We start from the raw sequence: 22,900 nt of genomic DNA on the forward strand, positions 1-22,900 counted from the left end.
TGGAAATTGAAACTCATTCCTTTAAAAAAAAAAAAAGCACTTGCACTTCATTAAAAAAAGATAACTGGAGATGTTCTGTGGAAGTTTCTGAAAACGAGAGCATTCATGCATTTCTTTAGATTTAGAAGGTCAAAAGTACCAACAGGCACCTTTAGAAATGGATAAAGCTGAGGGCTTTGCTTTTAACCAACCCATCAATGTCCTTGGTAGTCCAAAAGGAAGGCATGTACATACTAGGTAGTATTGACAAAACACAATTAGGGCACAAGAGGGAGACGGGTGAAAAAGTCATGAAAACACAACGGATAAGAACTCCAGTGGCCAGACTGCAGAGGTGAAGCTCCGTAAAATGTGCGTTACCCACAACTATGGGCTCGCTCAATTGCCATTGGGGGGCATTAGTCAATTACCATTTTTAAATACTGGGGTGGCAGGCTTATGATGAGGTCAAAGGGGCGTTGGGAGGCTTATGATGATGATAAGGGGGCGTTTGTTGAGAACCACTTTGGGAGTGGTCAACACTGTATATCCATCTAGTGTCATATCTATGAGTTTTAACAAGCTGACCTGAGCAAGAAGATGAGGGAGGTTGGGATCACACCAAACCCCTTCATGAAGCAGCTTATGCAAGATTTAAGTTTAGTTTAGTTTAATTTAGAGACACATAAAAAAATAATGAGCCCATTATTAGCAAAAAATTAGCAAATTAGCAATAAAACCCTGATAAAAACAGCCCTGTGTTTTACTGGTTTCTTAAGGACCCTGTTAGTATGTTTCATTTAAAGAAATGCATAAGAGCCTTCTTTCATTTAAAAAAAAAAAGAAAAAAAGTGGTTGGGAGGCCTACCTGGTAGTAGTACCGCAGGACCCAGCACAGGCCCTCCACGTAGCACTTGACCACGGTCTTGCGGAAGTCTTCATCAGTCACGTCCACGTCAAACTTGTTCTTGTAGTAGCGCTGCTTCCAGCCTTCCTCCCACAACCTGGAAAAGACAGTGACCAACCCGCGCTTAGCCAGTACTTCACATATCCAGAGCCACGAATGTAATGTAATAACCAGCGCTTAGCCAGTACTTCACATATTCAGAGCCACGAATGTAATGTAATAACCAGCGCTTAGCCAGTACTCCAGAGCCACAAATGACAGAGCAGCAAGATTGAATTAAAGACAAACAAAACAAAAACAACCAAGTTTACACCAAATGAAACATTACCCATCACCCCCCCACCCCCTTTGTCAATGAAGCAAACTAAATTATTCAAAAGGAAAAAGACGACCATCATCGCCCAGCCCTCTACGTTATGCTTCCCAGATCTGCATGCAAACCACGCGAAAATTACACAGCGTGACATATTTCACCGTGTCGACTTCACAGCAGCAGCACTGTACAGCGTCAGACGAGGCATGCAGTTTTCTGCTGTGGCAACAGGCCTGAGCGCACACTGACACGGTTTGGTGTGTGTGTGACCATGTGCAAGACACTGTGCAAGTGTGTGTGTGTGTGTGTGTGTGTGTGTGTGTGTATACTTTTCATGCAATAGGCAGCGATGAGCGGCATCTGCCTAGCCAATCCCTCCTCGGTCCCGTGGGGAGCGGTGCTGGAAGGCTCCATGAATACCAATTTAGCCCCCTGGATTTAGCCAGCTTTGCCAAGCACGTCGCAGAGGAATTTTTGCAAGGACCCCAGCCCTCCTTTCCATATTAATCACCAGCAGGAGAGAGGAGAGATACACCACTACAGAGCACTCCAGAGGGAGTGTGTGTGTGTGTGTGTGTGTGTGTGTGTGTGTGTGTGTGTGTGTGTGTGTGTGTGTGTGTGTGTGTAAAACCACGCACAGAAGTAAGAATGCACAACAGGCCAAGTCTGTGAGGGGGAATGTGTGACCGAGTGACACTGTGTGGAAATAAAGCCCTTGCTGTAGAGACATAATTACACTAATCAGACACTTAATTTGAAAGAAATTAGCAATGACATCCCACTATTTGGACAGTAACCAATGAGCAATGACGTCCCACTATTTGGACAGTAACCAATGAGCAAGTTAAGCTCAAAACGTCCAAAATAAAGCAAGAAACAGAATTATACACTAAAGAAACGAAATCATAATTATTATGCAAAAATGCTTTACATGCCAGTGTAAATCCACAGGACTCCACAGGCATTGAAACACTGATGATCGCTAGCAAAGTGTGTGTGAATAGTTCACTGGGCATGGCCTTCTCAAAAGGACTAGGAAAAGAGGACCCAAGTCAATGCATTGTATTATTCATAATGGCAAACTTTCAGGTCATCCTTTTTAATATACCATAACATAGTGTGGGAACTGAAAACACCAGATACATGCCCCCTCTTCACTCAGCCATTTAAATTTTTTTTTGCAAGAGTCCAGCTTCAATGAAAGCGTCAAGCTTTCAATAATTGACATAAAACTGATGAGTTGATATTTCAATGCAATCTGGGATGTTGACCAACCCATGCTACATAAGGGCAGGTCTCTGTCTACAGCACCTTTTAAATACAACAAATCTTTGGCTGTCTTCAATGTCCCCCTAAACAAGGCACAATGGGTCTACTTGAAGAGATACTGCAGAAGTCTACATTCCAATTTAATTAGTGGAGCTTATACAGATCATTAAAATGCTACTAACACCACACTTACCTTCAATGAGTCAATCCAATGAGTCAAATATTATAAAATATACAGTGATAATGGAGACAGACAGACATAAATATAAATATGAATATAAATAAAAGAGGGCTTTACCTGACATTGTCCTCGGGTTCTGGCTCATCGTCACTGTCGTCCGCTTTCCTCTTGACACCGCGGTTGTCTGCCCCATCGCTGCCCCCAGGCTGCACAACAGCAGGACAAAGTTACACAACAAGGAAACTGTTCCCATATTATATGTGAAATTTGTACAACTACAGCAAAACAAAGGCAAAACGCAACTTTATTTATTATTAATACAGGAAATTCATACATTAAAATGTGGATAATCTATTTTTTTTAACAATTCAGTCATATGGAATCATTTGCCACGGTACCCATGACTGCTATGAGCTTCACCAATTGAAGAAGAAGGCTTTTTTCCCCCCGGCTTACGGCGTACATGTGCATTTGAGGCATTTTTTTCCAAAAATGTGTACGGAGGATTCAATTTGTGTAAAGGCGGGCATACACTGCGCAATATTTTCACTCGTGGGTATTAAGCTCCTGCTTACACTGCACGAGGGGATCTCACGACTCATGTCCTCACACGAGCAGACAGTCGGATGCGAGCTGAATGCTCCCACTGTGCGACATGACAGGCATGTTTCCCGGGTCTGCACAGGAGGGAGCATGCGCACCTGAGGTGGAGATAAGGAAGCACTCAGGGGCGAATCGCGTGGCCCTATTCATTTGTGCATGTGTCGGGTCGTAGCACTAGCCTCGCAAGCCATCTTACGTACTTCCGCCAAGACACTTGGCTCCGCACTACGTCTGGTAACTGTCCTCTGTGGAGCGATGTTGACCGGTAGGATATTTGTCGGTGTTCTGACAAATGGTCCTACATTGTCATTTTATCATACGGTAGGATGTTCTGTCAGACATGTCTGTTAAACGGTCCTACATCGCCATAGATAGACGTCAGACATGTTTGTTGAACAACTTATAAGTTAAATCCTGATTTTTCCGAAAATGCCCTTCCCGCTTCCTGCAATCGCATCAGATCAAACAAAGTCCAGACCATGAATACGAAATGGAAATGGTAGTATTATGGGATGGTCAGGACTGCTTTAACTGTGCGATTTACTGACAAGGCACGACCTGGATCAACAGTTTTGATTTTCTTTCGACCCTACAATTGCACGATAGTGATGTGAAATCGCTTGTCGTTACCTAGGCCTGGGCGATATGAGAAAAACTTAGATTTCGATTATTTCTCCCCAAAATTTTCGATTTCGATATGAATAAAAGCATATTTAAATTAAAAAAAAAAAAATCCCGGGGGAGGGGGGCATGAGACATACACAAGTTTATATTGTATAGGCCTATACAATACAGCCTACAAAATATCTACAAAAGGAGGAAAATGAGAGATAAATGCCTAAAGCAAATATCTTTAACCACAAGAGGGATAACTGTCTAAAACAAGACTAAAGGTGCAATTGCCTATAGCAGGGGTAGCCTACTCAATTCAAAGTCCCCGAGTCCCCCAGTTTTTCCAAATTCTTCCCAATAACACACTCACCCACAGCAGGTATTTAGTTTCCATTGACAGGATGGGAGAAAAAAAAACTCATACAGGGCCTCTATTTGCCTGGAGCACTGTGGGGTGATGTGCCTGCCTTGTTCTCATTGCCACCGTTCAGTATTTTTTAATTTTTTAACCCTCTGAGGTCCGAGTGCCCTTCAGAGGGCAATGTGTCTCCAAAAACAAATCTGTAACTCTGAGTTTTTGTCATTGAAACATATAAGTCACACCATTAGAAACCTCAGACCTTCCAGCTCCCAAATATGTATATATGAAATGAAAATACTTGAAAATGTTAGGGTGGTGCAAGCAGCCTAAAAGCCTCTGAAAAGCCTTAGACCTCAGAGGGTTAAATGACATAAGATTATCTGTTAGCCTACATTTGCAGACTGCATGCATAAAGACTTATTTCTTAGTGAGAAAACCAATAAGATTAAAGATAACACTTTTCAAACAAATGTTGCTTATTATAACTTTGTTTATACAGCTCTCACGTGCATAATGAGAATCAGATGCAATAATATGGACCCAGCAAAGAGGACATGGTTTTTGTCAACAATAAAATTGCACATTTGATGCAATGTTGATTAAATGCAACAGCCATTAATAAATTGTTAAGTTGCTCATAACTTTGTAGTCTTAAGAGGGGCTTAGCATTCCAAACGAACTATTTGGGGACTGTTTAAAGGTGTGAAAAGCACCATCAATTTGCCTTCGTTTGTGTTAGCAACTAGCTAGTAGCTACAGCTACTGCTAAACCAATTCGAAGTCCTAACACACTGATTGCAAACAAATGTGGGCCATTACTTTCAAAAACGAGGCATGGAGAACTTTGTAAGGTAGAGTACAAGGGAAGGACGGTATCAGAGCCTGTAAATAAATTATTTACAATCTCTGATGCCACCCTCGTATTTACTACTGTCTGGAGCCAGCAGTGACTGGGCTGGCAAAGACGGAGTCAGACTGAGGGAGCGGGGTATGGCACGTTTCTTCCTAGCGCCTGGGCGCGATTTCAAAATAAAAGTGCATAGCGCGATCGGACAAAAAAGAAAAAAAGTTATCGAACGTCTAATTTATAATCGTAGAAAATTGACATCGCGATTAAAATTGAAATCGAAAAATCGTCCAGGCCTATCGTTACCCCATGTACACTACACGATGAGACACTCACGATTGACCTGAGATTGAGCAAGAAATCGGCCCGACTCCCAAAAAGTCGTGTGTGTGCCAAATCGTGGCAAAATCGGCAAAAAGTCACACAGTGTAAGCCCGGCTTTAACGAAAAGGTCCAAAGAGGGTTTTAGTCACAAGAGAAAGCGATGTTGGTTTGGTATATTCTAGTGATGGGCAAATTAAGTTTTGTTGAAGCACTGAACACCATTAAGGCACATTGTCCCAAAAATTGGGTTAGTACTTGAAGTACCAGTACTATGGCCATCTCCTGGTGAAAAGCCATGATTGCAATTAAATGGGCCCAATTCGACAACACAAGATGATCCCCTCATTATCTGCGACGTGGATATCCCCAATATTTGGACTGAGCTCATATTTACACACAAAATCCCAGGCATTTGAAATTTTCCTGCTGAGGTCAGCGTAGACGACATAATGGCATAAAACAATGGCACATATTGCTAATTATTATTTTTCAAAATGAAGAGTTCCCACATGTCAGATATTATCTTCTCCCTGTTGTGTTCATAAATTCTGATGTTATCCATTAGTAGAGCAATAAATTGGGACGTACGCTAGTGACATTGCATGATATTCCTGTGCTGCGAGTCTGCGACCTGCTAGGCAGACCTACGGATCTGCTAGTGCAGTGGTTCCCAACCTATGGGTTGGGACCCACCTTATGGGTCGACAAAGATCCACAGGGGGTCGCGGAGCCCTCTTGATTTTAAGGGGTTTCATTTTAAATATATATAGCCCATGTTGAATGAAAGACAAAGCATTTAACTAATAAATGCATAGAAGCAACAAATTGTAAGAGCTACATTGAACATTTATTCTATATTTGACCAAAGACGAATTGAGGAATAAAATGACTAAAATTAGTTTTCGCAGGAAACAGAGGGCATCTTGTGACTCCGTCTCATGCAGGCGCTCGCGTGGTTGGGTCACCAAAGCTTACAATAGTAAGAACATGGGTCCCTTAAGAAAAAGGTTGGGAACCACTGTGCTAGTGGGCCAAGAGAACTCTGGCCAAGCACATGCATGTGCCTGCTGGTCCGTGTGTCAGCAAGAAAAACTGCAGTTTTTTTCTGTGAAACTGTAACAGTTTACCGTTTCATATAGGTCACTTGGTTTCCCCCGTACTAAAGCAAACTTCGGAACGTGTTTCAAAACATCTACACCGAAAACCATAAAACCACTGTTCCGGAGCGCTGAGCTAGACTACCATCAGTAGTACATTGCACTCCATAAATGGAGAGAGCAATTCATCCAAACTGCGGCAAAGGGTAGCAAACAGTTCTGCAGTGGAACTCGTCCCTGATAACAGACATCATGTGTCCGCACACATCATCTTGCTATTACATGATGCCGCCAATGGAGAGGGTGGCAGAGAAAAGGTCAAGGACAGGGCCTTTAAGGGTGTCTAAAAAGTTTGGTAGCACTTCATTGCACTTATAAAGACCTGTTTAATGCAATTTCCCATTCGGATTTTTTCCTTTTTAGTCATAGCAATGAAAGTTGAAATTTACTGCCTTCAAGATGGGCAAGGGTACAGGTTTATGTAATTTTTCATCCACAGCAAAAATGGAACGAACATGCGCGAGAGAGAGAGAGAGAGAGAGAGAGAGAGAGAGAGAGAGAGAGAGAGAGAGAGAGAGAGAGAGAGAGAGAGAGAGAGAGCATATAGGCAAGAAAAGAGAGATGACAGAGGAGAGAGAGGGAGAAAGAGAAAAAGAGGCCAGACCTTGCTCCTTTAACCCCGGTCTTTCTTTTCACCTCATTCATGTGCAAATGCCAACTTCTGCCATTGTCCTGCTCTTACATGTAGGGAGAAGAAAAAATAAATTTGCAGCCGCCGCTGACAATTTAGGGATGCAAAAGGGAAACCAGTTTTGAGCTGCTGTCGGCGTGTCCGCGTGTGTAAATGAAAAATGGAAATGAACACAGGAGGGCTTATATGGATCATTCTGGCAATGTAAATGTGAACCATTCAAATCCCAAATCAATTACTGTTTAACCGAGAGCCGTTTTTATTCACCAGCTAAGGTACTGCAAAGCAAAGGAGAGGAGGAGGAGAGGGGAGCGGAGGGGAGGGAGAGATGTGGCAGTAGAAGATCTACCTTGTTCCCATTTTTCATCATGGCCCTCAAGGACTGGGCAGCATCCTGGAGGGAAAAAATGAAAAGAGAAGGAGAAAAAATAAAAAGTCTGAATGATGGGATACAACTGCATGAATATATACTGTACCAACATTCATGTGTTGCGGGGTCTGCCTCCAGTCAGACGGAGTACATTTTTATAAGCTCTATAAGCCAATTATTTAGAGGGGAAAAAAGACTTATGCTAGAGAAACTTTCATGTCACAATGAATGCTTTACCAGTCAGCCAAAACCTATTGGCTTTTGAGCATTTAAAATTCTTTGCAAAATAAAACGAATGGCAACAAATGCCTTACAAATTGCAGGGTCATGAATAAATTATGAACCAATTCATATTCAGAATTTGACGAAGTATCTACTATAAAGGAGTAATTAAAGTAATAAAAAATGTTTTTTCGTCTTAATTAAATCATAAACTGAAACTATTGATCCTAATAAGCATACAAAATCAGGCAAACTGGCCCAGCATATAATGAAAGCAGCAGTCAAGTGCAATAGAAAGAATAGGGGGAGTACGCGGCAACGAAAACAGATAGTCTCAATCGAATGTCAGTGAATAGCAGCTGTTAGCTGAGTGATATTGTTGCTCATTTAGCATTGTTACGATGATATTTGATCCATAAGGACCTCTGCATTTTTTTCCATTGATGGAATGAAAAGAATAAGTGTTCTAGTTGACGGTTTCTTTAGTGTTTGTCCATAGAAATTCTCGCCATACGAACTTTCGCATGTAGTGATAACGTTGCACAGCATGGAGAAATCACTATAGACAAACATTCACCAAGTACTACAGAGGTTTACCTCAACATTCATTTTTCATCAACAAAGCAAACCTATTGCTGTCCAGACGAGTCTCCAGACAGGTTCAAGGCAGTGACGGGGTTTAAGCAGAGACGTTCTATTTAGACTAATAAAATGCTTGGTTTAAACTTTGGGACAGCCTTTTCTGGCCTCAGCCAGTAGCAAACCAAGGGAGGCACATCAACCATGCCATTAGGGAAACGTCAAACGTTAACCTCGAGGTCAGACCAAGTCTCGAAGAGATTTGAAAGTCCATGATAATCAGGCTAGTGTTCAGGTGTCTTGGTCCAATATACTGATATTTTTCATCGAGGTTACCACCATCACATTGTCATCGATTGATTGCAGCAATAGTGGGTAAACATGGGGGCGATCTGACTTGGACTGAGGTATTAGTTCTAATACAAAGGAGGGGCCAACACGGTACCTAGTGTTCATATCCATAACTGTGTGGACTGACAGACGGTGTAGAAAGTCTCGCCTGAAAAGCACAGACCAGGGGCGATGAACGCTGCAAACGATTCAACCTGAAGCCTCCGATCAGGGCGAGCAACAAACCAAAGCTCATGATTAGAAAAACATGAACATTCCATTGGTTGGCGCCTGCTGGCGCCGAGCTCATTACATATTTTTTAGCTGAGGTTCAACTTGTCTTGAAACATTTTTGATGCCCATGATGCTAGAAACACTTTTGCAGCTTTTGACGCTTCCATACTTTTCCATACAAAGTCAATTACTTCCAGCGCCTTCAATGCCAGCTGTCTGTCCGTACAGCAATGCACGCTGGCACAACTCACCTGGTTGGCCTGGGTGGCCTGCATTCTCATGTCATAGGCTGTCTGGCGGGCGTTGTGCACGGCCCCGGGGTGGCCCCTGCCCCCGCCCAACGCCTGAGGAGCATACTGCCCAGACAGCATGAAGGATGGACGCTGCTGTTCCATCTGCACGTGAGAAGAACAGAACCAAAAGGGTTAGGCAACTCCGCCGCTGCTCAACTCAGAGACACAAGACATTAAGATATTCAAGAGATTTATGGTCATTGACAGAAGAGCACAGCATTGCACCGTTGATTTCCAGTTTAAAGTGCCATTAAGCAGAGTTCTACAAGTTCTTCCAACACCCACAGTCGCCATATAGCATCCCCCCAAATAATCCTTGAAAAATCCCAATACGTAAGGCATCTAAGCAGTTCGATCAGGTTAAGCATTGTCAGCAGTCTTATGATTCTTGCAGTCTTACGGCCTGAGGGTACAGACTGTCCAACGTAAGGCAGGAACTAATGAGGGCCTTGCACAAGAGACAGACTTTTTTCAGAACATGCATTACTTCAAGGGAATTAACAGAAAAAAAGAGCAACTCTCATCTTCGGATGAAACGCTTTAAAACCAGTTTGCTATGAAAACAGACTCGCCGGTCCTGATTTTTGTGTGCGGGTCCTTGCTGCTCAGAGCATGGAACAAAAACCCTGCAGTTCAACCATGCACTATTCCATCCTGGCTGAATTTGTACACATTGTGTCACATAGGTCTGTTGACTTTGTCTGTACAAACTGTTACTGCAGGTGAGTGCAATTCATCTAAAGAGTATTGAATTCCTTTAAGGATTAAAAAAAAGAATACACTCGTCATCCTTACCTTCATTCTTTTCTTTTTCTCCTTCATTCTCCTTTTGAAGTTCTCCTGCAAGAGCAGCACAGTTTTAGAATTCCAAGATGACTTGGCTCTACATTTTAACCAACCCACACTTTTCTAACCAGATCAATCTCCCTCTATCGGGAAAGCCAGACTTAGGACGAACACCATAAACTACCTCAAGTGTCACCTAGGGAGGTGCGTTTATGGTATACATGTACAGTGTATTCTAAAACGCAATTTCGTTGTCAAATTTATTTGTCAATGACAATAAAAAGCTCTTGATTCTTGATTTACAAAAGAAATAGTCTTGCGGTTTTAAAAAGCTAAAACATGGTTATTAAAATATGATCTAAAATGATGTTCAAGTAGCAAACATAGATTAGAAAGCAACCGTGCCAATCAGGCATTCTTACATCGTCCTGCTTGCGCTTCTGGAAGATGTTGTCTTCAGCCACACCCACAGCCTGCATGATCATCTCCACCCTCTCCAGATCCACAAAGCCACTCTCCGTCAGGTAGCCCTGGACCACGAGACACAACAGTTACACACATTCACATTTACAAAAAAGTATCATCTACCCCATCTCATTACTATATTGATTAAAATCCTGTTCAATTTCAGATTGAAAATACAATGTGCGTCTAACATAAAAATAAACGTAAGGGACATCTCATGCAATCCCATTTAAAATCACACACGTTCAAAATTGGCCTTGACACCCTGTTGCTCCGAGATCTTACCATTCCTTTCAGGCAACCACCCACATGAGGTGGCATTTCAGTTAGCATATGCTTAAAAACGATAAAAAGTATAAAATAAAGTAAAAGTAAAAAATAAGTTATAAACACTCACCCCCGTCTTGTGTACCACGTCTTTGTAGATTCCAACCAGTCGGTCAATGGCACCCTCTCTGCAATTTTAAAACATGATATCTGTGAGCAAAACAAGGCTCAACTTGGTGATCAAGCGACACATACGGTTTTCAGGCCGACCTGAATCGTGCCAGTGCCCGCACCAGTTACGTTCGGCACATAAGTGCTTATGCAAACCACCCACGTGCTTACCGGGCTCTGACTGCGTGTTACCCAGATGAACCTGCTGACGGCACCTTGTTGTCATGGTAAGTGCAAAAAAAAAAAAAATCAAGTGTTTTTTGGTTCACATCGCAAACCAACTTTCTGCTTCCCGACTGCTCAGACTTGTGGTGTGAACCGGTGCGAGATTAGGTGTGGGCACAGGCACGGCACAGATCTAAGTCGGCCTTAACGCTCAAAAAGAGACATACAATAAATCGACAATCTTCTGGGTTTTTACCTGATCTCCAAGGACGGCAAATGAGGAAGGAAGTCGTTTCCTACAAAGAAGCACATAAACACCCAGTCGTCTACACTCCGCTCAAAGTCAAACGGGAAGGGCAGACTCGCCATGGTCAGCTCCCGCTCCAGATACTGTGGGAAAAAAAGGCACAAATTTAAAACCGGTCCTTAGTGAATTAAAACATGTAAAAATAAAAAATAGGGCCACTGTAAGCAACAAACCTCTCGCAGGACGCAAAGTCGAATGAAGATGAATTCTTGCTCCGAAACAGGCATGGAGTTGGCAAATTCATCATGCTGGCAAGAAACATGAACAGGAATGAGAACATGGGAGGATCAGATGAATACTGTACACGTTAATCAAGTAGACCAGTGTTTCTCAACTGGTGGGTCGGGACCCAAAAGTGGGTCGCGGAGGGTTCCTGGGTGGGTCGAGGAGCTGTGATGCAATGCACTAAAAATGACTATGATGTCGAAGACAAGAGTGAAACATGGTTAATAAGCTTAGGCCTTTTCCTCTCCACTACTTCATAAGACATATTGTATATCAGCATACAATGCAAATAATAATGCATATTATGAAATGCATGGTAATATTTTTTTTATTATTATTGGAAAAATCTGACGGTGCGACACACAGTTTGGATCACAACATATTGACCACGGGAAATTGTGGGTCTCAAGACTATTCCAGTTGAGAAACGCTGAAGTAGACCACTGAAGGGGTATTCCCAAGTACATGCTCCATTAGTCACTAATCGGGACAAATTGTGTACCTAACACAATAGGCTTTGCAGCTTCATTCTCTTGGAGGTATTTTTTTTTTATACCATTTTTTGAAAAAAGGTTCGCACATTCCTTTGGATTTTTTTCTTCTTTAAGTTATTTTTCTTCTTTTTTATTCATTCATTCAATGGCAATGACCTATGCGAACCTTTTTTCAAAAAATACGTAATCTTTTTGTTCAGCACCAGGGATTATGCACAAGTAACTCTCTAAAAGTGATTTTTTTACCATTTGCCTTAGATACATTTATTCCAGTAACTTGAACTTTGTACATTTTTTCCCGAACAAAATGTGCAGTTTCAGGATTGTGACTGGTGTTGGTCATGTCCTCTCGTCGTGCTCACCTCTCCCTGCTTCTCTCTGGCAACGCCGGCGCAGTCCTTGATCTCGTGGCCCACCTGGCCGCACAGGGCGCAGGGCCGCGGCTGGTTGGGCTTGAACTCCTCTCGGATGATGGTGAAGTTGGGCTCATGCGTGGCCAGCCCCAGCATGATCAGATCAGCTACATTCAAGAAAACGGAGGGATGCAAAACAGTTTAAAAAAGGTGCTCTTTGCAGGGTGGTGGCCACAGTAGGTATTGCAACTATGCTGTTCACAGAAACTTGATCATTTTAGGAATATTTACTAAATGATAAACTAATATACTTGTATGACCAAAGTACAGTTTAGTAGCTAAAAATTTCAATTTCTGGAAATTCAAGATGGAAGACATATAGAAGATCCACCTTTTCACGAAAAGCACAATTTTCCCACTCAAGGACAATTTTCAGTGCTCCATCAACTGAGGCAAATTGTAGCTGGGGTCTGGTCGCTAACCAGTTTTACTGTTACAGCTATGCTTGCGAGGTCTCATGTCACAAGCCATATTTGGAGGTGCACGAGAACACTCGCAACATGGTCACACACAGAGAGTGAGACAGATTTGATGCCTGCAGAGGCTATGCGTCGGAGGCATAAATTGGGCTTTAGAATGATGGTGGTGATAAGCATTCAGGAAAAACGTAACACTTGTTTTGGGCAGCATGAATTCTGGAAAGAAACTGCTGAAAATATTACATGCACCTTAAAAGCAAAAACATTTCAGTAGCTATAAACATAATAAAACCAGCTTTAAAAAAAATATATATATATATAAAATATATATATATATATAAACAGCAAGAATATCCCTGAAGAGTCTTGGAATTTCTTGAAAAGAAAATCAAGTTGTAAGCATGAGGTACACAAAAACGGACAAAGGGCTGCATGGACGGGCAACCAAAGTCCACCATGAAAGGATAGCATTCATTCAATGTCCTCGGCCCATACATGCAAATTAGTCTCTCAGACGAGTCCAACCTTTACCGAACAGAATACTTTTGATCCTCAAAATAAATTCATAAACATTGACAATAAAAAAATCCACAAAAACAAAATGGCAGAAAGCACCCAAGGTCCTCAACGGATAATGGGATGCAATATTTAAGTGCATGGTAAACTAGTGAATGCAGCGGCTTTTATGTCGAGCCTGGGCCAGTAATTGCATCCATTTAAAAACAGTTTATCTAGGCCATACTTGCCCCGTTTAATATGCTAGTGCCATGCAGCTCTCCCTCGGTGCTCGGGTCATTGTTTTTGATGATGGAACAATGATCTACTCCAATAGCAAGTTAATTTAAGCTACAAACTACAGTTTGACGTAGTATTGTGTTCAGAGAGGCAGCGATATTAGGTAATTCAGCCATGAATGCTTGGCTTATTTAGTATTTTTAGGGCTTTTGTATGCAATCGGATAGGAGAGTGACAATAAATGAGTGGGATAGAAGATAGTGGGAAGATAGATTACAAAATGATCATTGATCGGACAAACTCCTGGTTTCTCAGATTTAATGAACCAAGTAGGAGCTGGGGGTGTTGGGCCCTCTGTATGCTTGCTGTAGGAAAGGCGTGCATGGGCACGATCCGTGCATGAGCACGTTAACTTGCATAGTTCATGTAAATTTTGTGCGCACTAGATACTGCAAGCCAATTTTGTATTTATTTTTTATTTTTTCTGCTTGCTGCTATTGCTATTGTTATAGCTGTCTTTGTCTTGTGTCCGGTGCCAGCGTTTGCACTGCAAACACAATTGCCCCATGGAGACAAAGTTCTACTGCTACTAAACTCGTACGTTAAGTGCGATATCTTGAAACTCGCTGGGGGCGATCGTAAGACAGATGGCACAGTTCCATGCGAGTGCTTCTGGAGAAAAAGACGATGGCGGCAACATTTCAACATTCGATTTGCGATCATACTTCCCCGTTGCACGTTGACAAAGGTGCGTGCACACGTATAAGTAGAAGTAGTAGCAGTATCGTGTCCTTGCCCGGAGAGTCCATCTTTTTGTTTCGTTTTCCTTACAGTCTGTGTTCCCAATTTCTATATCGCTCTCTGCCCGCCAGTATTTTGTGTGTTGGTCTACTGCTTTTAAAGCAAGCATGTGCAGTCGGTTGCTCGTGGTGACCCGTAAAATTTACGGCTCGCAGCAAGCGTACCGACAGCCGTAGACCACAATCAGATCATTGCGGCACAAACGCACGCAGCTGGTCCATCAACATCCACATGAGATACTGGCACATTCTACATGACATCTTACCTCAGTAAGACATGCCAACAGCCCATCACGTTTGTGCATCACAACTTTTCCTGTCAACTCGTGCTCCACAACTCCCTGTGACAGGTTAGGTTTACGGAATGGAATTGGTCAGGGCCCAATTTCACTATTTCCCTTGCTTGTTTCGCTGCTCTCGACAAAAGCAAAGCGACAGAAACGATGCTTTACTGACAGGTTAAGGTTAGGTATGGCTTTGGTCAGGGCACAGCAGAGCATGGTCACGTTTAGCAACAGAAATTCACAGTAAAGGGAAAACTGTTCAAACCTGGTCACGAGCAACATGGCGTTAAGGAGCGCGACTACTTGCAAAGGCGCCGCACCTCAATGCAGAATGCACAAGCATGAAAAAAAAACACCTGTGCTGTGCATGATGCCAGCTCTTGATTGAATATGGTGTATATTACATTACATTGCACTTAGCTGACGCTTTCATTCATTCAAAGCGACTTATAATTATTATTTGTCAAGGTATTGGTTACGTCCCTGGAGCAATGTGGGGTTAGGTGCCTTGCTCAAGGGCACTTCAGCCATGGATGGAGATGTAGGGAGAGGTCAGGGGGGATTCGAACCTGCAACCCCTAGATTGAAAGACCAACTCTCTAACCACTAGGCCACGGCTGCCCCATGCCCCATGCCCCATACACACATATAACTGGCACATCTAATACAAAAAGCATGAAAGATGCATATGATTTTTGCTAATATGCTAAATGATATTGAAGATGAAAAAACGAAACAAACAAACAAACAAAGACACTAAACTCACCATCGGCTCCACAGAGGCAGTGATGTGTGTTTGGGTCGTGGTGCGGCTGGGCTGTTGGGCAAAGGAACATCGCATTTGACACAATCCAATTTTACAATTGTAACAGGAAGTCAGCAGTTAAAAAAAAAAAAGCTTCTTACCCCTTTGTCTTCGGATGTAGTCCATAATTTTATGCTCACCCTCACCCGGAACGCTGGCGTCAGACAAGAAAACCTATGAAAGAAAACATGACAGATGGGTATCCACAATCACATTTTTACTTAAACATTTTTCAAAAAAAAAGTAAAAAAAGCAATAAACACACTGGCTTGAGCACCGCGCTATATTGGACTGTTGGCATAGAGCATACAATATTGGCAATATTTAGCTTTTGAAAGAGGTTTGAGAGAAGTTTGAAGCGCTCAGTGTGTCCAAACCTTGTTTCCATGTGCTTCAGTTCAAGCAATACGGAGACTTCAAGGGCAACTAATGCCAATTTCAATGTGCTGTTGTATTGCTCACGTTACCCTTGACTTGTCAGTACCTGGTGACGCCACATTTTTTGGTTCAGCCCTTTCCAAGATATGAGCTATTCTAATGGGGGCAACTTTTGTGTACATTTCAAAAAAACATTTTTATTTATTCCCAAAAACATCCAAAAGGTTATGCAACATCAGCAGACAGTGATACGTTTTGGGAAAATATTTGGAGTAGGCCTATGCTCATTTAAAAAAGAAATGTAAACAAAATTTGCCCCCATTAGAGTAGCTCATATCTCAGAAAGGGCTGGGCCAAAAACTGCGGCGTCACCGGGTACTGACAAGTCAACAGTAGCGTGAGCAATACAACAGCACATTGAAATTGGCAGGAGTTGCCCTTTAAGTTCTTTTCATCAAAGACCGAAATAACACAAAGGTGTGTTTAAATGTTAATGTGGGGAGCACCCCCCCCCCTTTTTAAATTAAACTGAAAACTTTAAAGCACATTTTTGTAAGTCAACACATGGAAACCAAAAATGTAAAATTATGTTACCGATATTCAATGTGTTAAAGGTAGAGCATGTAATTTCAGTCATTTAATTTCTAAATGTATGCCGTGAATGCACCTGCACAACTGTGCGTAAAAACGTTTTTTCTTTTAAAACGCTAGATCAGGGGTCCCCAAACTTTCTCTGGGGGTCACATTATCGTTCCTGACTGTGATAGGGGGCCGGGATCAATCATGCGGGCTAGGCCACTGACTGTTATAGCCATAATTTCTAGCACAAAATAGTTCATCATAACAAGTGAGTACTTCACATGTTTTTCAATTTGAAAGACCACAGCTATTTATTTTATTTTCTAATAACAACCATGCAAAATAGCAAGGAAAGGTCAGAAAATATGGTGATTGACAGTTTGTACGTGATACAATAAAAATGGTAGGCCTGTTTATATTACAATGAGATGAAAAACTAAAAGACAAGAAACTTCTGGTGATTCACACTAGGTTAGTGAAAATTAAACTGTAGGAAAAACTGTTGATAAATAAAATAAAATATTTTAAAATTATATTTCATTCTTATATATAATGATTTTTTTTTCTTTGAGCCAGTTCAAGTGGGGAGGTGCAGAGAGGTGGAGGGCCAGTCAAAGGGGGGTGGCGGGCCGTGTCCGGCCCCCGGGCCTTCGTTTGGGGATCCCTGCGCTAGATCTACAGTAGCCTGACAACTCAGACCACCACATAAAATGATTAGTCTGTGGTTGAAACATGTGCTAAGCTCAAGCTTGAGGGTGGAACCAACTGTTGGTTTTCAAACTGCTTCTGCAGGTAACATGTTATCATAACCACGTACGCTGGGAGACCTAAATCTGAGACAAAAACGTCTACATTTACAGAACCTGTAGTGCAACAGCAATACTAGGATAACCAAACTGATTCCCAGGGAACGCCAGGATGATTGACACCAGCACCTGACCCTCCTTAAGGGCTTACCGTGATGTTGCGCCATCCTGGGTCGTTGCTCAATCTGTCTGCAACGTAATACCGGAGGCATTTCGCCAGGTTGTCCATGAACTCTGTTCCCTGATTAAGAAACATGTACATTTAATACACATTGCATCAAAAGAATTCTAAGATTATAGTGGAACTGAATGCTAAAAAAAACCCAAACATGCAAGCAGTAATATACTTACTGGAGTGATGCAATTGCTGTCAAATCGTTCTTTGATCCCTTCTGGTGGAAGATATCCGCCTGAAATTAAAAATCCAAACCCAAAATCAGTCTAGTTCAGAAATCCCTTGGTGCTAAAAAGTTTAGCCCATTCACCAAGTCAGACCTCCAGGCATTTCTCACAGTTTCACTAAAATCAGGTGCAGTGAAGAGTGGGACAGGAAATGAGTGGGCCAGAGAGACAGGGGAAATGACCCGGGTCTGGAATCGAACCCAGGTCGCCCGCGTAGCACTCCAGTGCCCCGCCTACTAAGCCACGGCTGGGCCTGCCAGTGTGTTCTTAGCTTTTCATAGAATCACATGTGGTTTCCAACACTTGGTTCCATGCAGTGCGGGGAAGGGGGGGAAAAAGTAACTTCATAATTTATCTCACCTCTTGAAATGACCTCCTCCCGCATTCTTTTTTTCTCCTCCTGAAGTTCAACTCCTTCTTTGGAGGCCCTGAATCGCCTTGACCTTTGCTGATTCATTTTGGCACGGGGAGCCTGAGGAGCACAGAGAGAGAGACATATGCTCTGTCTCAGATGGTGCACTTCCGGCATTATGTTTTAGTTCATAAGTAGTACGCCACACGCACTAAAGCATGAACACTGAAGTGCACAAGTGCGCCATTTAAGATCCAGCATTGGTCAGACAGAGTAATTTAAGTGAACAAAACACAATATATCCACTAATGCAACCAGACACACAAGCACAGAGCAGTTGGGCATTCAATCTATAGATTGTACTCACAACTCCGTCAATGGCCATGTACAGAACCCTGCGTGGTCTCACGATGTTGAAGAGTCGATCAATGTATTCAAAAATGGCCACCATCATTTCATCTTCATTTTTGGGAGCTGGCCTAATGAACATCAGATTGTTTTTTAATGCATTAAATCAGTTATTGTATTGTCTACCATTGCAGACTTCACAATGTGCCGCACGCATATATGCCATCATCATCATCACTTACTTGTCTTCTGGATGTGTACAAGGATGGATGATTCCATTCATGTCCAGGTACAGGTTGTCAAACTCCACTTCATTGGGGTTCGGTTTGCTGGTATCAACAGGTATGCGAACGCCATTGCATTCCTTTGACTGAAAGACATGAGGAAAATTAGACAGTGATGCTGCTCACCTTTTTGTCAGTTTGTCTCGCTTCATAAAAACAGCAGGTGAGTGCGGACAAAACTACTCACTACAACGATAAGCTAAGCAAACAAAATTGAACCTAATTCCGGCGGTCTTCGTGAATAACAAATATGGTAGCAATTGGGAAGATATTATGTACGTCAAGAATTTCATGCATTGAAGTGTAGGCCTACATGAAACACTGCACTTGATTATGCACTTTGAATCTATTCTATGCGCTGTCCCCACACAACTCAACGGAGGAAGCCGGGCACGCGCCAAGGAATGCATTTGCTACATCGTTTTATTACACGAGAAAGTACTCAGCAAGTCTTATTTTTATTTGTAAAATGATTGCCAATGATTGACTACAGTACGTGGATATGTAAACAAAAACACATTGAGCTGCGTTCACCCAGCGTGCCTTGCCATTATGTAAACGTGCTAGGTCTGTGTTTAGCCAAATAGCTAGGCACAATCTCGTTGCTTACCCGCTCCTCAGTGCAGTGCACAATTATAGAAGGATACTTGCGACTCAACCAACGGAAAAATGCTGGGACTCCCATGCTTTCTAAAACGTCAAGACCGGTGCAGTAGTTACGCTAAAACTCCTTAATTAAAAACAACGGTTACAGAAAGGCTAGTAAAACTAGCCAACCATTACAACAAACGAGGCAAGCTAGCTTCATTTGTAGTGTTGTTTTGGACTTCCGGGTTAGAGCTACCGGAAAAGGTTTTTTTCCCCCAGCTCGACCGAAAAACAACTAGTGCCCCCTATTTTCTCGGTTGTCAGTTGACAGCCCCATCTGTTGTGCGCTTGATACAGTAGGCCTACTACATTAGAACAAGATCAGGAAAATAACTGCATAGACCAAGGGTGAGGAACTTTTTCATTCGAAGGGGCCACTTCAAATTTGATAAAGTCCAGACAAACACAAACCAGGAACTCCCCATGCACTTGAGGTCTAGCCTATTGAAGGCGTCTACCCTTACAACAGACCCCCCACCTTCACTAGGTCCCCTGAAAATAGGCTATGACTTAATTGTATTGCAAATGTAATTTTAAACATTTCTTTACAAAACATGTCATATTTCATGTGAAACTGCATAACATTAAAATTATATTGGGGGCCGGATAAGACAAGACTGTAAATGGCCCTCGAGACTAGGTTCCCCACCCCTGCATAGACTGTATGTCGATATGATGGGAAAAATGACAGTCAGTGAGTGTAATATATATTTTGAAACGCCTAAAACATGACCCAAGCACAGTGCAGAAAAGTTAAAGAAATATTTAGTCTACAGTTGGCACTTTCAACTCAACTCACTTCCTGAGTAATTTGATAGCTTGATGGGATCTAACTTTTAAAAAATCAACTCAACTGAAAGCATTGAGAGACGACCCTTACTAAAGTTGGTTCCTCATTGGAGGGGCCCCTAGTGGCTCAGATAGTTGATGCTTGTCCAGAGTTCATTTTGGAACGAGAGACAGCTAAGCACATTCTTTGTACTATCAGGGTACAGAGGAGTCCACTAAAAGACACAAACACAATATAACTTCAAAAGTGTCCCTTATTTTTTTGTCATTAGGCTATCATGTGGGTACACGTTCAATTACAGCCTTGCAGTGAAACAATTAGTTATTATGGCTTTTTTTCTTAATTAAAGGGTCTTGGTCATTCTCCTTCTTTATTGTTGTGAAGCCTGTGAATGTGAGCTTTCCTGACATTGATCCAGGTGAAGCTGAGTGCTGCCATCCATGTTAGAGCGCCCTCCACTGGTCTTTCTTTTGCATCCCACCCACCGGGTGGACCACTGCTGCCTGAACATCATAATGATGTCGGAGCAGAGAATGTAAATCAATTTTAAAACAACAACAAGTGTGCGGTACTTCTCTCTTCTTTCAAGTGTCTTACTGGTTGCCAGCACCTCCTTTTCTGCTGTGCGTTTTGCACCTCCACAAAACAACAACAACAACAACACATCAGCAACATTTCAGCAACATCCTCTTTTGGCAGTTAGATATGGAGTGTATCAAAGGCAATAGGCCTATGTAGAGTAGAGTAGAGTAGAGGAAAGTTATTTTATTAATCCCGACAGCTTACATAGCTACACAAATACAAAACATACTCCAAGACATAATACACATTACTGCACATTGCAGTAAACATATAGCACACATTTGAGTAGCCTATAGCAATTAGCCTTGCATTAGTTCACATACACGCCCACGCTCTCTCTCTCTCTTGCACACACACACACACACACACACACGCACGCACGCACGCACGCACACACACACACACACACACACACACACACACACACACACACACACACACACACACACACGCACAAACACTCTCCGAGCTTGCATAAATACACAAACAGAAAACATGCACTCAGACCTACAGTACTGCACATTGCAAAGCGGATACACGTGCACGCACACACACACACACGCACGGACACAGGCACGCATGCACACACTCATGCACGTGCACGCACACGCACACACACACACACACACACACACACACACACACACACACACACACACACACACACACACACACACACACACACACGCACACACACAAATACATACAGTTTGCTCCTCAATTCAGTTCTGTAAACCCAAATCCATGCAGAAGTGGAGTAGCTAAGTAAATTTTATTTATTCATTCATTTTTGCCAAAAAAAAAGAATAAAAGCTCTTTAGCATCAAAAGCGTGCATTTAATCTGCATAGCCTATTTAACACAGGAATCATTGCTATGCAGTGAGGTGCCCGATGCCATGGCCCCGGGCCATTCACTGGAGTGCAGGGGAAGGCCAATGGCCAATGAGGATTCACCCTCGGCCCGCCTCATTGGGTATTCATAACATGAAACACGCAGACAATGCCTCTTTCAATAGACACCCCCCCCCTCCTCAGCCCCAATGGAACGCCTTAATACTCATGTAAACAACTGGAGACCAATTACTTAATGAATTGGCCTCCCACGTAATGAGGTGACACATAAAGGACTTTAAATGCATTCTGTTGGCACCACAGCCTGTGCTGTGGAACCACGAACAATCACATGCAGACAAATTTGTTCTGTTTTGGTGTAAAATCATCTACCTATGTATCTTTGTGTCTGTACACAAATAGCATTTATAAGGTGCAATACTGCAGTCTGGTTTTGTGTGTGTGTGTGTGTGTGTGTGTGTGTGTGTGTGTGTGTGTGTGTGTGTGTGTGTGTGTGTGTGTGTGTGTGTGTGTGTGTGTGTGAGTGCATCTGTTTTCAACACATTGTAAACAAGTAGGCTAATTGTATATGGATTGGTTGCAAGCTGGGAGGACAATGTCATTGTTTTTATTCAGGCAGGGATGGCTATAATAGAAAATATACACATACAGCATTTCCAGATGAGTTTATTTCAGAAAGGCACAATACTTAATCACCTAAAAGGTCGGCAAAGGTCCTGGGCCGGGAATCCAACCAAGGTCAGCCACATGGCAGGCGAGTGCCCCACCGGTTGGCCACAGCAGGGCCTACATGACGACTTCAAGGTGTCAAAAAACTTTTCACACAGCTGGTCAGCTTCAACTTTCACAGTAACCAGTAACAGTTGCATTGCTTTCAAGAGGAGCGTTGGCAGTGCTTTCACTCTCTCTGTTTCTCTGTCTCTGTTTCTCTGTCTCTGTCTCTCTCTCTCTCTCTCTCTCTCTCTCTCTCTCTCTCTCTCTCTCTCTCTCTCTCTCTCTCTCTTGCCCTTCCATTCACACACTTTCTTGAACTCAGTTTTGTAAAGTTGCGTTGATAATGGATGAATAATTATGGACATATACCCAAATCCCATGATTTAAAACTAAATGACATTCCAAGTGAGACAGCTTTGTTTAGCAGCAGTGATGAACAGTCATATACAGTAAATGCCATCAATCAATCAATCAGTATTATGTATATAGCACATTATCATACATAACTGTCAATGTGCTAAAGAGCAAAGAGTAAAGAAAGAGAAAAGAGAGGAAAAAATATATTGTAGGCAAGGCAAGGCAATGGCATTTTATTTGCATACTGTAGCGCATTTCA

At 42.4% G+C, this 22,900-nt stretch overlaps 1 protein-coding gene across 1 annotated transcript in view; it reads right to left on the reverse strand.

Moving 5' to 3' along the window:
* xrn2 (5'-3' exoribonuclease 2) overlaps nt 1-19,508 on the reverse strand; it is a 42,257-nt gene extending 22,749 nt beyond the window's left edge. Inside the window, exons 1-18 of the mRNA XM_063223163.1 lie at nt 19,308-19,508; nt 18,656-18,783; nt 18,433-18,544; nt 18,074-18,185; nt 17,663-17,721; nt 17,463-17,552; nt 15,650-15,722; nt 15,510-15,560; nt 12,455-12,612; nt 11,547-11,621; nt 11,323-11,456; nt 10,861-10,918; nt 10,421-10,528; nt 10,008-10,052; nt 9,171-9,314; nt 7,534-7,578; nt 2,767-2,855; nt 848-983 (exon numbers count right to left, since the gene is read on the reverse strand). Coding sequence (XP_063079233.1) covers nt 848-983; nt 2,767-2,855; nt 7,534-7,578; nt 9,171-9,314; nt 10,008-10,052; nt 10,421-10,528; nt 10,861-10,918; nt 11,323-11,456; nt 11,547-11,621; nt 12,455-12,612; nt 15,510-15,560; nt 15,650-15,722; nt 17,463-17,552; nt 17,663-17,721; nt 18,074-18,185; nt 18,433-18,544; nt 18,656-18,783; nt 19,308-19,382 — 1,692 coding nt within the window. The 5' untranslated portion in view covers nt 19,383-19,508. The remainder of the gene's footprint in view (nt 1-847; nt 984-2,766; nt 2,856-7,533; nt 7,579-9,170; nt 9,315-10,007; nt 10,053-10,420; nt 10,529-10,860; nt 10,919-11,322; nt 11,457-11,546; nt 11,622-12,454; nt 12,613-15,509; nt 15,561-15,649; nt 15,723-17,462; nt 17,553-17,662; nt 17,722-18,073; nt 18,186-18,432; nt 18,545-18,655; nt 18,784-19,307) is intronic.
* Nucleotides 19,509-22,900: the final 3,392 nt, after the last annotated feature.

The sequence above is a fragment of the Engraulis encrasicolus genome, chromosome 18 (genome assembly GCF_034702125.1).
Source record: "Engraulis encrasicolus isolate BLACKSEA-1 chromosome 18, IST_EnEncr_1.0, whole genome shotgun sequence".
In the NCBI taxonomy this organism is placed as follows: domain Eukaryota; kingdom Metazoa; phylum Chordata; class Actinopteri; order Clupeiformes; family Engraulidae; genus Engraulis; species Engraulis encrasicolus.